The sequence below is a fragment of the Acomys russatus genome, chromosome 20, assembly GCF_903995435.1.
Source record: "Acomys russatus chromosome 20, mAcoRus1.1, whole genome shotgun sequence".
Taxonomy (NCBI): Eukaryota; Metazoa; Chordata; class Mammalia; order Rodentia; family Muridae; genus Acomys; species Acomys russatus.
In genome coordinates, this window is record NC_067156.1 from 31,021,962 (window position 1) to 31,037,663 (window position 15,702).

General features: G+C 43.9%; 1 protein-coding gene across 5 annotated transcripts in view; it reads right to left on the reverse strand.

Moving 5' to 3' along the window:
- Ppp2r2b (protein phosphatase 2 regulatory subunit Bbeta) overlaps window positions 1-15,702 on the reverse strand; it is a 409,949-nt gene that overhangs the window by 245,362 nt on the left and 148,885 nt on the right. Inside the window, exons 1-2 of one of the 5 annotated variants that reach the window (XM_051163912.1) lie at window positions 5,136-5,301; window positions 4,528-4,721 (exon numbers count right to left, since the gene is read on the reverse strand). The exons of 1 other annotated variant lie outside the window; for it this stretch is intronic. In XM_051163912.1, coding sequence (XP_051019869.1) covers window positions 4,528-4,597 — 70 coding nt within the window. In that variant the 5' untranslated portion in view covers window positions 4,598-4,721; window positions 5,136-5,301. Of the gene's footprint in view, window positions 1-4,527; window positions 4,722-4,838; window positions 5,095-5,135; window positions 5,302-15,702 lie in introns of those variants that run through there. 3 more of the 5 variants (XM_051163914.1, XM_051163909.1, XM_051163913.1) reach the window with 3 other exon arrangements.

Consider the following 15,702-nt stretch of genomic DNA (forward strand, 5'->3'; position numbering starts at 1 on the left):
AATGCGTCTCACATCCATCTGACTGTCTGTGTCTACTGCAGCCACCACCCCGCCTATAAATGCCTCCTCCTTATCTCCCAGCTTTCCTTCCTGTTCAGCTGATACTCAGCCCTCTGACCCCACCCTACACAGCAGACAGACTGAGCTTTAGAAAAAAACCAAAACTGATATTTCCCCCCTATAGAAATCCTTTAATGGCTTTTGATCCATCTTTGGATAAAGTCCAAATTCCTTTTCGCCACTGAGGTTCAACATGACCTGGTCCCTGAATATCTCTTCAGTCTTTCTTCACCAAATCTTTCTGAAGAAAATTTCCAAACAGTTAGCAGGATGGAGTGCTTCGCGGCGACTATGCACGGGCCCACTTGGGTTTGATCACTCGTGCTTTACAGACACTTTATCATGCTGCTATCCATTTACCCACACTCTCCTCTTCTCCCGGCAATCATTCCTGGTTTTGGTGCACTCTCAATTGACTACAGACTCCACCCTCAGTTTTAATAGTCTTCCTTTACGGTCTAGCTACAGATATGGTCATCTCTCTACTCCTTGAACCTGTGAAATGAGAGGGAATTACTGGGCCCTTGTACCTGTTTCTCCTTCTGCTTAAAACAGCCTTAGCTCTTGTTAATGCAGATCTTATCCTTCAGTAAACGTAAACTGCCAAACGCTAATCTATCCCTGGATCTCACTCTAGATTAGACCTATGTTCCACCATATGTGTGCCCTACGTGTTGACTTGTTAAGATAGCTAGACACCCCATTTAAACATGCATGTTCACCTCTGCAGAAATCAAAGTGATATTTCTAGAAAGATTAAAGGCACAATACACCAAAAAAACAGGAAGGAACTACATTAAGCAGTTAACACGTTATCTTTTTTTTTTTTTTTCTTCAATGATGTGTAAACAGAAGAGTTTTTCTTAAGGCTTCTGGGGAGAAAGCTGGAGCTTATTGATGCCAGGATATAACCAGCAATTAACCAGTAATTGAGAAAATTGCTAAATGACAAGTTCTCTGGCTAGAGGGTCAGCCAAAAGAAGACTGGTGGGTTTTGCCATGTCCCAAGTAACCCTTACCCTCAAAAGCACCCATGATCAACATACAGCCTAAAGTGAGAGAGAATGTTCGATATGGAAACACAGTTGAATACTAAGTGACAGTGGAGTGGGGCTGATTTGTGGTAGGTAATATCCTGAATGCTTTCTATATCAGATAAAATTTTCCTATAGCCTAAATTCTAATGTGACTCCCATTTTACAGCCAAGAAGACTGAGGGCAGTAAAGTTATTTTAAAACATTCCATTTATGGCACTATTTTGTGTCCCCCATTTGGAAGTACAAGATTAATCTAGAAAATCCACAGACTGCTGTAATGAAGACAGGTGTTTGGCTTACTCCAGCAGATGTCTAAAAATGCAAAAATAAATAAATAAATAAACAAATAAATAAAATCAAATTTCCCATTTAGATCTGAGAGACCCAAGAGATGAACCCTTGCTTAGGGAACCTTGAGACCCGAATCTAATCAAACCATCATGTTGACTTGTGCTTGTGGTCATCCCAACTCCATCCTTTCTTATACATCACCCATGTGCACCTTTAACAATTCCTTCTGAAAAGAATTCTACCTGGATAGATAGAAGCTCAGCACATACTCTCAGGAAACCATTGTCATCTTTCTGGTCACAGAAGGCAGCATACAGAACGTTCCAGAGAAAGCAAATGGGCTTCAGGCACAGTGTCCTAGCTTGAAGAGTAGATGTTCCCAAACAGATGAGCATGTAACTAGTAACATGTCTAGGCTTCAGGGCTAGTTAGTACCCCACTCTGGATATGTGGAAGCACACACATAGGAGCTTAGAAGAGTGCTTGGGGAAAACATCCCTGATGATGCTGACTTGAGAGAGGAAGGAAAAGATAGAAAAATGAGGGAAGGTGGGAGGGGCAGTAAGTTTGATGGCCCACATCAAGGGCGGGGAAAGAAAGAGGGAGGAAAGGAGGAAAGGAGGGGAGGAGGGAGAGAGACTTGGTTCATGGCATTTGCATTGCTCTTAGGTAGATAAAGCTGCCTGCGGCTACCACTTACAATGCAAATTGAGTTTAAAGTCCTTCACAGTAACTACACGGCGAACCTCTTTCGGCTTTAAATAGAATACTGCAGTGTGGGATGATCAGAGCAAGTGGGGGGAAATTCAGAGAAAACACGAAGGAGGAGTTTAAAGGAAAACACCCTGCTATATTTGAGCAGGTGGAAGTGTAAACATAGAGAGACAATAAAGGAAATGGAAACATAGTATGTATTAAAGGGCTCAGGGGCAATCCATCAGTAAGTCAGGTTCAACTGTTGAGAAGGGAGAAAAGAAAAACTTTTGGGGGAGGAGAATTTTGTCCAAGGAGACTTGGATCTGTTGCTCTCCCAGGGCAGGCTGGTACCTCCTCCTCCTCCTTGGGTGCCCATCGGAAGGGGTGGAGTGGCTTTTTCCCTACTGTCCAGCTCAACTGAATGGATGGCCCAACAAATGAATAGACCAAGACTATAAAGAACTTCTTGCTCTGCCAAGCTTCTATTCTATTTCTCCCTCTTCCCATGTCTTCACTAAGGCCAGGTACAGGGGTCCGAGATTGATTTGTATGTATCAGAGAAGATTTTTTTTTTTAAGCTCTTTGCTATGAACTTGTGCCACATTGTTAATATACAAACTCAAATATTCCACCCAGAATTAGAATTTATAAAAATGCGATGTAAATAGGTACAAAGGTAGTACCCAGAACCCCAGAAACAATAAAGGATGCCATTTTAAACTTCTTCCTTCCACGCATGACATTTCTATTATACCTAGCTCCAATTGAGTCACCTTTTCTCTCGCTTTGATGTTTCCCTTTGCCTGACTAACATAACAGAAGAAAACAGGAAGGCAACCTTCTTTCTTTGTAGTGACAAATAGAAAGCTCCTTACCCACCACAAAGCGAGAAGACTCAAGGCTGACTTCTCTGGTGGATGGTATGCCTAGATATCATATGCTCCCTGGTCATGCTCAGTCACAAAGCATAAAGACTTACAATCATACCACCACTGGGGAAATATTTTTTTTTTAAATCAGCAAAAATGGTCTTCATTATAGGGCAGGGATGGGTGGTCCATCTTACAAAATTATCTCTGAGGTATCAGAGCTTACAGTCTGGGTACCATAGACATGTTGGGCTTGATGGTCCCCAGACATGGTGATGAATGGAGAAAATATTTTCAACCGCACTTGGAATTCTCAACAGCACCTGGAATTCTTCAATCTAAAACTTCCAGAGAGGTTTGCAGAGGGTGCTCCCCTTATCCCCTCCCCCATATATGTGCCTTTTTATTTTCCTCAGAGCTAGCACTCTTAACTTGATTCATTGCATTTCTTTCAGATTCTTTTGCTGTGACTAAATATTACAGAAATGTTAGCATTCTAAAAGAATTGTAGGCTAATATACCTTACAACGCGTTCCCTAAGCACTTTCACACACATTTTCTCACATGGACGTTATCATAGGACAATGCAAATACTTTGTATTAGTTACCAAATGAAGACCCACAGGTAGAGAATGAACCTCAGATACAAAAGTTTTGTTATTCAAATAAAACTAAAAAACGCCTCTACTCAGTGCATACACAAAAGGCAGGATGCAATCCACCTACTGACTCTCCCAGACTTTCCTGCCCAGCATTTAGGCTGATGACAGAGTGAGCTGGCTCAAAGGAGAGAGAGCAAGCGAGAGCGAACGAACACTATTTCACCTCTTGGCACAGCTCAGCTTGCTGAACGCTCCTGCTTTCTGCTGGCTGTTGATTCAGCAGAAAGTACTGCTGCAGAATTCATAATGGTGATTTTTAAAGGCTCCATGGATTCAGGTCCCCGTTGCTCGCCCCACGTGTCAGCCTCGTTCACTCGCCGCGAAACATGATTCCCCAGCTACCTTTTAAAAAATTCTGACTAATGTACTTTCAAGGGGAGAGGGCTCCCCCACTTTTGCAAAAAAGCCTTTGGGGGGGGTTGGTTGTCTGAGCAGGTAAACCAATGAGCCGGAGAGATGAATAGGCGAGAGATGAAGCTGTACTCTCACTGCAGGCACCCAGAGCCACAGAGAGGGGTGGATCAAGGTTTCACTGGGCCCCTCCCTTCTCATCTCACTCCAAGACTCTTGGTAAGCTTCTTCGGGCAAGAAGGGGTCAACTGCTTCCTCAGTACGCCTAGGAGCCGCGCCCTAAAAAGCCTAATCCCTAAAGGCCATTTTAACTCCCGGGGGCGCCTGGTCCACCTGCTGCTGAATGTGGGGCTCCAGTCACCGAGCCCCAGATGGATGAGCCATACCCACCCACCCTCCTCTGGCGGCTCCGGTAAGAGCCTAGTCTGAGCCCCCGCCCAGTGCCCCAGCCCCAGAGACCAGAGGAGTCTCTACCACTAGGCGCCTGGCTACCGGTGAAGCACAGCTATCCGCAACTTGCACCCGACCCCAGCGACGGAATGCGGCTGAGCTAGCATTACCTTCGGTCGCATAGCTGTGGTCACGCAGGAAACTGTTGTTGATTTTGCGGGTATCAATGTCTTCCTCCATTGACAGCAGGCTTACTTGCGTGGGAACCAGAAGCCGGCAGACAAGTATCCATGATCCCACCCCGCAGCCAGTCTCACAGGAGAGGGGGGCAGGGGAGCCAGTGGGACTGCACCATGGTCCGAGCCTGAGGAGGAGACGGGAAGGCGGAAAGAGAAGAAAATAAAAACCCGGCAATGGAGCTGTCACCTCCTCCACTCGGTTCTCCGCGGATGCGGTGGCTCCTCCCGTGCGGTGCGCTCACTTCAGCTCCAATTCCCAGCGAGGATGCTGCGCCTGCCTCTTTTGCCTCCGGGTATCAGGACGCACTCTGTCCCCCACGAGGGGTCTGGTCCTGCCTGTCCTCCCAGGAGACGCTCTCAAGTGGGGTTGGGGAGATGCCCAACAGGTTCCCCTTGGTAGGCAGTGGCTCCGAGATGAAAAAAAAAAAAAAAAAAAAAGAGCCCTCCTCCCCCTGGGAGAACGGGTAGCCGCGACAAAATGGTGCCTTTCCGGACCCACACTGCAGTGGCGAGATGGCAGGGGCAGGATTCAGGCTTGCCTTGTGGAGATTAGGGTGCTGGTCCCACGGGAGGGCGGCTCCCGCAGGTGGGGGCTAGGGAAGCTGGCGGAGAGCTTAGGCAGGGCGCTGCCAGCGCTCTCACCCTCACACCCACTGGCGCGCACTCACAGCAGCTGCTGGTGCTGCTGCGCCTGCTGCAGGAGGCTGGAGGCGGCTGGTGCATTAAAGGCGAGGCTCCTCCCAACCGCGTCAGCAGACCTAGGACTCTTCCCCAGCAGCAGTGGGAGTCCAGGCACAGGCTGCGGCTGCTCTCTGCTGCAGAGGGGTGCACCAGCAACCAAGGACACCTGGACAGCGAGCCGGTAGCTTGCAGGTTCACTGAAAAAAGGCATGGATGCGCTATTCCAATCTCTGGTCTCTGATGTCACGCAGCCAAGGGCAGCGCCTGGCTTGTGCTCAGAGCCCCTTAGCTCACTGCTTTGCTTCTGGACATCTGCCTGCACTTGATTCAGGATAGTATTTACAAATAGGCTATTTTGGGTAGAAGTCCCTTTTGCTAACCGGATATGATGTAGACCGCTTCTTAGCCCTCCGAGCTAGGACTAGAAAACAGAGCAGGGGCCAGAACTTTGAGGCTGCCCTCATGCCTGCTTTCTTTGCAAGCGGTCTGGCATCTAAGTGTGAGAAGCTGGTGTTCAGATACGCATCGGTGTCTACACAGGCAGAGACGTAGTTTACACAACACAGGCTGAGTTGTGGGTCAATATGTTCATGTGAAGAAGTATATTCTCTGTAGCCCTTTGGGTTTTGTTTCAAACAGATGCGGAGAGCTTCTGCACTCAGGTGTGCTTATTCAGAGCACCTTCCATGTGCCCTCAACATAACAGGTCCATGAGTGCAGAAGGGAAGCTGGGACCGACGCTAGTCAGTGCTATCCAGAATTTAAAGGATACAATGGTACAAAAGGTGCCACATAGTCTTATTTGGACTCAGAGCAAATATGGGCAGGGTCCATTTCCCAGCCCACATATCCCCAGATTGCAAATTCCGCATTTGAAAGAAAATGAGATCATTTTTGTTATGAAACAAGCAAAAATACTTTGAAGGGGCCATCCAAACCAGTCGAAGAGCAATTTGGAAGAGACTTTCCCCCTGCTTTCCTTATGAAAGTAGTGTTCATTTCCATGAGTGTCACTGTAGGGAGAGACATCAGCAAACGTCTTGCTCAGTTAAGCTCTACGAGTTTAGCCAGATTGGCCCCAAGGGACTAGTGAGTTAATTATATACACACCACGAATGCTTCAGCTAACACAATTTAGAAAGTATTTGAAGTTCAAAAAAAAAAAAAAAAAAAGGAAAACAAATCCTTAACTGAGGCTGGGAATTGTCACTAGGTTGCTAAGGGGGAAAAAAAAAAAAAAAAAAAAAAAAAAAAAAAAAAAAAAAAAAGATGTTTCTGGTGGGTAGAAAGTGGTACTGTTTCCACCTCTAGGAAGTAACTGTGTCTCTTGGGGGAGAAGAGGAGAAATGGTAACTTACAAGTAGGAGGTAAAGGTGAGCTGCTAGTAGATTCTATTTTCTCTTCCTGTGGCAGATAAGTCCTACTTGCTCGTTTGACTATCTTTTTCAAAGGCCACATGTGAAACGGCAGGAGCAGATGAAAACTGGTACAAGTTGGTTCAATCCACTTCAGTATGGGTTGCCCTAATGGCATCTTCCATGTTGACCTGGGAAGCTGCAGGGTGCCTTAGTCACCCCTTTCAGCTTCTCTTGGGGATTGGCATATGTTAAGGAAGGAACAGAAGAGGAAAAAGTTCATCTCTCAATGCATCAAGGTGCTGAAATGTCTAGCCTTCAGGTGAAATGATTTTTTGGCTGCCAGGGCAGAGCTAAGGACATACAGGAAGGTTCATCTCCTTGTCTTTTTAGAACACTGACTGGATTGGAATAGAGATGGATGTATAGTGGCCCAAGTGGGTTCTGGCTTATGGGTCAGATTGGGTTTGAGGAGTTTTCCATGGTAACCCATGAGAAATACAAGCTTTCCTCAGCCCTCAAGTCTACTAAATTTTCCCTTTGGCATTTCCTGCAATATTCTGCCTTCATTCACTCAATAGTACATAAGACACAAGTCACAAGAAGGCAAATGAGGATTCCCATTTCCACCCACTGAGCAGAATTCGAAGTTCTGAGATGCTGTTTCTATTCATTGAGATCACACTATAGACCTCTACTAGCTTTTTTTTGTTTTCACAATTATTTTGGTCTTCTTCTTGACACTTTGTATCTCAGCATTTGTTTATTTATTATTGTTAAATATTGTCATCATGTCTCCAATATCAGATGCCTGCCACTTAACAAATGTTTGCTTACATTTATTGAATTGCAGCACATATTGAATGAAAAAGTAAAATTTTGAATATAGTTAGTGGTACTTAGTCTTTTTTTTTTTTTTAATGTATATAGTGTTCTGCCTGCATGTACACCTACACACCAGAAGAGGGCAGCAGATCACATTATTGATGGTTGTGAACCACCATGTGGTTGTTGGGAATTGAACTCAGGATCTCTGGAAGAGCAGTCAGTGCTCTTAACCTCTGAGCCACCTCTCCAGCCCCTGGTATTTAGTCTTTTATTCCTCAATGCTAAAAATCATGCAAAAAACATTGTGAGCCTGTGGTTTTCTAGGTTATAATCTCTACTGCTATGTGAACAATTGTTGTCATTGAGTCCTATATGTATGTATGCAAAAAAAAAAATGACTAAACATTTGGTATGTTCTAGGACTGGTCTAAATACTGGAGGTACAGACAATAGGAAACAGAGTTCCTTCCTTCACAGAAGAGTGGGAGCTTTGAGGTGGTACACATGCTGTAACAAGTCAGTTGTGGTGACTAATGTGGGCAACACCTTTAGAACAAGGCCTAGAATGATAGCTCAGCAGATAAATGTGCCCGAGGTCAAGCCTAATGACCTGGATTTGATCCCCAGAACTCCTGAAAGTTGTCCTTTGATTTTCACATGCATGCTGTGGTGAGTGAGCACAGATGCTAATGCACACACACACAGACACACTTACATATACACATACACACATACACACTCACACACATACTCACACACTATATATATATATTAAAAAGTTTAAATTAACAGATATAGCACATCAAGTATCACGCTCCGACACCAGGTAGGGCTCGTTTTCATCTACCTATTGCTGTGTCCTCAAGGAAGGTACAAATCTCACTGAGCCATAGATTGTCTTACCCATAAGTTAGGGAGAGAATGGTATCAGTTTCATAAAATCACTGTGAAGATTAAACAAAATAAAATACTAAGTGGAAAGAATACACTGTTGTTGCTTAGATAGCCATTGCTATTGTTCCGTTTCATTTTGTCATCATTACCACTATTGATTTCCAACAAATATGAGTGCCAGACACTGACACAGGACTGAGATTCCACACGTTAATTTGTGAGATGGATAGTTGTCATGGACCTCAGCATCCAATTTATTGTTTAAGGAAAGGGGCCATATCCTCCAAAGGGGGCAGCAGAGGGCACTGGGAAAGGCTGACCTTGTTCAGTCTTATGTCTACACAGAAAGAGCAAATTACAAACACACAGCTCTCTTAAGTTGCCCCATTCAGCATGTGGACACATCCTCTTTCGTCTCATTTTTATCCTTGGTCCCTCTCCCAACATAACCCCTCCTACTTGTCTAGTCAGCTCCTGCTTCTACACATACTGAGACCTTTGAGCTCAACCTGTCCAATTAGCACATTAAGCAACTACAGTTTTGTTAAAACCCTTCATATGCTCCAGTCTAGAGAGTCTTAAATGTATAGGATTCAGGTGTCAGGCAGTCCTGGTTTGTATCCTAACTTGGGCATTGATAACTGTTTTAACATCTGAGCTCCCATGTTTACAAAGTAGGCCAGAGCCCTGAAGCCACTTGGCAGGGTTGTTGGGTAGCTTCAGAGAAGATGTAAGGAAAATACTTGGTACAGACAAGGCCCAGAGCCAGACCTCATGAGATGAAGGATGGCGCGCTCTCTCTCTCGGTAACGCTCCATGGAGACCTCAGTCCGCACAGAGCTAGAGAGACACACTACAAATGATCTTCATGGGAAGACAAGCGACCCAGAAACTGAGTTTTATAACCTCTGGCTCTCTTAATGAACAACTCAGAACAATATAGATGATACGTTAGACGTTGCAAAAGAAGCCTATAAGCCATAGCGTTGCTACAAATGTGAGAAAAGAGGACTCTCCCTTCTTGGTGCTCACTGCAGCTACAGGTCTCTAGGCACACTTTCCCATGGAGGAATTCCATGCATTTTCTCTTGAGGATCTCAAGTCATGCCATGCTCACCTTGCTCTCTATGTGCTGGGTGCCCAGAGGTTGTCCCGCAAGTTTGTAATTCCTTCTGGCACGTGCTGTAGCATGTAACCCCACATGAATGATTTCTTAACATGGTATTTAACATAAGAAAAGGAAAGCGAAGCCTTTTGCCCTCCCCGGGCTGTATGAAGTTTAGATTAGGGACTACTGCGGGCCAGGGCTGTGTAGGAGGCACATCTCTGCCCAGCTGTGCTTTGACAGATCACGGTGACAGCATAACTTCTGAAATATGTTGGATGAGATAGTTGTATCAAAGAATATAATTTAAAGAGCCAGTCTTTCAACATTTACCAGTAGGTCAACAGAAACTCACCGCTTGCTGAAGTATCTTTGTATGCAACCGTTTGCACCCACCCCTGTTATCTGTGCAACATTCCCTCTAATTTCTCAATACTATCCTCCCAAACTGAGTCAACTCCAGAGCATTCCACCATCCAAGGAACTTCTATGACAACCTTTTAAAACAGCCCTTAAATTCCTACTTTCAACACAAAGCTTTCTCATATTTATCAGAAGAAATCCGAGGAGTCCTTTGATTCCTTCCAGGCTAGCAAGGAAATGGCCATGGTAGAGCCCTGAGAGACTGCTCTGGAAGGCTCCCGGCCATGGTAGAGCCCTGAGTGACTGCTCTGGAAGGCTTCCACACCCGATCATGTAAGGAATGCTGGCCATGCCCTCTCTCCAGTATTTGAGGTTCCACAGTTACCTTACCCTTGCCTCTCATAAGTCTAGGTGTGAAACAACAACAATGACGACGACAACGACAGTCATCATCAGCTGCTCTTCATGTCTACGTGGGTGCTGATGTAATCCAAGCAAAGGCACAAAGTCCCAGAAAACGCCATCTTAACCTGATCTCAGTCAGTGGTTCTGCAGGCGAAGTGGGCTGCCTTGCATGGGGTAGTTTTAATTTGTAACACATTTGTTAAGTACAAATGATAAGCTCCGTAACCAGTTAAGCCACTCTCCAGAGGAGACATGGTGTAGCCCCTCACTAGCACACTCAAAGCAACACTTTAGTATAACTGACAAACAAAAATATAGAGTGGAAAACAACTTCTGTATCTAAAAATGTATCCAAGGTGTCACTTTATAGAAACTACTTTAGAAAATAAGGTATGACTAAAAATTTTAAACATGAAGTTTAAACATGGAGCCTTACTTGTGAAATGGGGAACAACTTAAGCATCCTCTAATAGAATTGTTTGGGCAAATGATAGTGTCTTCATATATTGGGCAAGTATCAGGCCATTGATACAATGATGGTGGTTAACACTTAATGAGCACCAGTGAAGTAGACCCTGTGTGAAGGGTGTTATTTTCTCCATCTTGTTGAATTCTATCTATAGTTCCCAAGGTAAGCGCTATAATTACCATTGTACTGACAAGAGCAGAGTTAAATAAGGAAGTTGTCAAAAATATAGGAGTCCAGCTCAGCCGTGGACAGACTTTGAAGGCCATGCACTTAATCACTGTGCTGGGAGGAGAGCAGTGGAGGGTCACAATGGGATCCCCCCCCCTTTTCTATACTACCTGTCTCTAGATTCCAATTCATCGGTCATCATATTCTGTCGACTGGTGAGGATGTGATAAAATCCCACTCACATGCATTACTGTGGGACTGCAGCGTGTAGCCACACAATGTCACAGTTACTCAAAGTGTAGCCATCTCCACATGACACTGCAATTACCTCACCACCTATAAATACTCAAAAGGGGGGGCACGGGGGGAAGCACATAAAAGTTTGCACATGAATGTTTACAGCAGTAACATTCAAAATAACACAAAAGTTGATACAACAGGGATGTCCATCAACTGATGGACACACACACACACACACACACACACACACACACACACACAGAAAGTATTTAGCAATAAAAAGCAGTGAAGTACTAATACACATTATGTCATAGATGAAACTTAATAAAACTATGGCTGGTAAAAGAAGCCAGACAAACACGCATTTTTGTGAAATATTAATAGGCAAATCTATAGAGTAGAAATAGATTAGTGATTGCCAGGGGCTGTGAGAACTGCTAGTGGGTTCAGGCACTCTTTTTAGGGTAGTGGAAATTAGAGGGGGCCCATAGATGGTTGTATAGCTCTGAAGATCCTGAAAACCAAAGGTTGGGCTGTGTGACATGTGCTGCACATCTCAATGGAGCGCTTCCTAAAAGACAAGTAGCCAATCCAGTCATTGCCACCATTTCTGCATCTCCCCTAGTGAGCACGCCATAACCTCCAGATTTATTAGCACAGAAACAACCTAAGAACATCTAATGGCAGAGGCCATTATTACTGTTCTGCCATGAAAGCAGAAGAAAGCAAACAAGCTATGCCCAGCTTTGGATAAGAAGGCGAACATGCCATAGCTATGTGGGGGTTTTATATACCCTCTACCCTGGAATTTCTGTTTTTTTTTTTTTTTTTTTTTTTGTTTTTTTTTTTTTTAAACCCTTAGTGTATATCATTTTCTAGAAAGAGGAAATAAAAGCATATATGAATTCCATGGAATACTTTGTAGCCTGCAAGGTATGCTGAAAAGATCCAGTAATTCTTTGTTGGTGGAAGTTAGAAAAAAAAAAAAAAAACTGGTGTGAAAATGTGCATGTGGTCAGTATGGCCACACTGCACTGTGCCTCAGAAAAGCAACACTAGCATTTGTCACTAGCTTAACAGCTGCCACATTGAAAAGTTCAAAAAGTGAAAGGCATTCAAATTTATGTTTAATACAACATTCTAAAATACATACTTTCAACATACAATAAGTATACAATGGTTATGATTGATTTACGAAGTTACCTTTCTTTGATATCAATATTTGAGAACTGTTTCACATTTACAGATGACTCAAAATTGGCTGTCCTAGGGAGGTAACTAACTAGATGTGTCAGTGTTTGCCAGACTGGACATCAGGGGTGCAGAGGGATTGTTAGTAAAATGTCATTCCCTTTGAAAAAAAAAAAAAAGCATTTTAATATATTCTTCCAGAAGCAAACAGTTATTCTACTAATGACTAGAATTCGAATTTGATGAACCTCAAAACTATTTCAATTCATACAAACAAAAAGTGAAAGCATATATGGTCATAAAAATATACATACCTATTATGTAAAACAGACAAATTGAATGCAATTTTCATTTCTTTCTAAAGCACTCAAACTGAATGAACAAAATAACAAAAGACAAAAATGGCAAAAGTACTCACATATCATACCATAACCCATATTGTCTTTGGCAGTTACCCTGTAATTGGCTCACTGTGTGGCTGAACACCTATGGCTTGAATTTCAGCTGAGAGACAAAGGCAAATAGCCAGATGCCACTGTCCATAAAAAGAATTTTTACAGATGTGTATATCTATAATCTGCTATGGTTAGGACATAGTTTCCCATATTATGAGAACAATCAGTGCTTTCTTAGCTAGGACTGGGGAGCAGAATTTTGTGGTCACATGATCAAAGGAAGGATCTCTGATGAACTTCAGAATTTGATACTTCATTGCCATACACACAACAATTTTGAGTGTGCAGTGTGCACATCCTCCTTCTCAGGGTTCTTTCTCCACTCACTCCTGCCAACCACTCCTGAGTCTCCTGCTGCCTGAGGCACACTTGCTGGTTCTTCCTCACCCCTTTGATCTGTAGAGGCCAGAGTTCTGGACCTCACTATTCACAGTCCTTTTCTCAGTTACCACCCACAAGATCACACAGGTCCCCAGATCTGAACTTTGAGAAGAGAGCTCTCTTTCCCCTAAACAATATTAGCAGCTGAATGGATGTTTCCCTGGATGGTTTGGAGGCATCTCCATCCTTAGTGCTGCCTGTGTGCCAGCTCTACTTGCCATCACTGAATTCTTCTCTTCCCCACATGTTTCCCATCAAATCTGCCAGCTCTAACTTCAACATGTATCCGTAATTGACCAGTTCTCACCACCTCAGCTGCTACGCTGTGATGCCCATACTGTTCTACTTACCAAGAGTATTTAAATACTAGCTACTCTCCAGGACCCCCCCCCCCCCCCCAAAGCAGCTTGCTGTACCATCACAGTGCTTGATTTTAGATTTTAATTTAACTTTTAAATTCTCTCTCTCCCCACGCCCACCCCTTCTCTGTGTGTGTGTGTGTGTGAAGGTGTGTGTGTGAGTGTAGGTTTGTACATATAAGTGCAGTGCCCACAGAAGTCAGAAGGCATCAGATCCCCCTTGAGATGAAATTACAGGACATCATGTGTGAGCTACCTGATATGGGTGCTGAGAGCAGAAACAAGGTCCTCTGCAAGAGCAGTGCAAGCTCTTCACTGTTGAGCCTGTTCAAGCTAAGGTTCATGTCTTCCTCCACAGTTTACACTCAGTAGGAAGTGTCAGGCCTTTAAAATGTAAATCACCCTATGCCACTTTTCTGCCCAAAGCCTTTCATTGGGTTCCCATATGTTCGGACTGAAAGTTTCTTGAGATATTGGAAGGATTGGGCTCTGGCTATAGTTCTATTTTTTGCATTCTCTCTGTAGTACCACGAAATACTCCCAACTCCCGTACTGACATGGGGGCATCCTAAGTGTTCATTAAATATCATAGGGATAACATTCTTAACCGCAGAATGTTTGCATCTGCTTTCCTCTCTGACCTCAAGGCCATCAGCAGGAACCAGCATAGCTCAGCAGTTTGCTTCTTTGAGGTTGTTCCATTATCAACCTGTGGGAAGGACTGTAAGCTTTGTCACAGGTGAAAGCAATCTTGGCAGGCTTTACCCTTGGACACACCATGGATACCTTGAGATAGACTGGGTGGAGCCATCCTGGGCCTGGAATTCAGGAAGTGGACCTGGGGACTTAACCTGGACTATTGTTTTTCTATTTGACTCTCAGAGACCACCCCTTCCCATGTGAGACAGGCAGGCTGAGAAGAGATAGCAGCAACAGGTTCAGACCAGGCTTGAGCACACGGGGATCAGAAGGAGGATCAGCAAACAGGCCGGACTAGCACGCAGGCCAGAGACACCTAGGGACCCGTCCCATGGAACGGATACCAGAAGGTTCACTCTTTTTTCCCTCTTGTGTAAGCTAGTTGGGTTATATAACAAAGTTTAATTGTTAAGAAACAGTGCCTACATCAACCTTTCTCAGATGCTTGCCTCTGTATAAAATAAAGCCCTACCCATTTCCCCACCAATGCTCTAGCCATGTGATACAGTAAAAAAAAAAAAAAAAAAAAGTATATATTTGTTTGCCTTTGGTTACTACATAAGGAGAGTATGATTTTTCAGGGAGATAGGAATGCTTTCTTTCATATAATTGGCACCTAGAACAATGTTTGCAATGTTAGTGTAGTCCAAGGCAGTACTTCCCAACCTGTGGGTTGAGATATCAGATAGTCACACTAATATTCAGAACAGTTGCAAACTTACAGTTATCTTTTGCCTTACTTTTGAGTATGGGTCTGATGTAGTTCAGGCTGGCCTCAAACTCACTATATCCCTTGAGGGTACCCATTACTCTCTCATCCTCCAGCCCACACCTCTCAGTGCTGGGATACATTCATGTGCTACCATGCCTGGTTTATGTAGTCCTGGGGAATTTAACCATAAATATTGCAAATGCTAGGCAAGCAAACTACCAGTGACACCAGTGCACTTCTAAGAGTGCATCCAAGATTGTGTGGTTTTAAAGAATGAATATGAATCAAGACAGAGAGTAATGAACAATAAATGCAAATTGTATACTGAAAGCATTTGGCTTAGCCACCAACAACAATTGGCTATTTCTTTAGGCTTCTTGGAGGTAAGCTTTGTTATATGCACAAATGATATGTTTTAGGTTGGGGGGGTAGCCACAGGGCACCTTGGAGTAGAATTAGCCTCAGCAGAGTGACTGCTTGATTTGGGCTGGGAGCTTTGGGTCACATGATTTTCCATCCACCTAGTTACTGAGTCCAGTTCTGTGGCAATCACTAATAACTTAGTAATGACTATGAGGCCTGTGTAATGGTGCTCCAATGACCAGCATGAATACCAGGCTAAGAAAAGCTCTGGAGGCTAATAGTAACCTATGCAGGGTGTCACATTAATGACAGGAGGGTGATACACACACTGAAATCAAGGGACGCTTTGCCTGAGACACTTCCAGATCTTGCTCAATACAATCCATCCTTGGTTGATATGAATAATGTACTTTTTCCTGTAGTGACCCATAACCATGA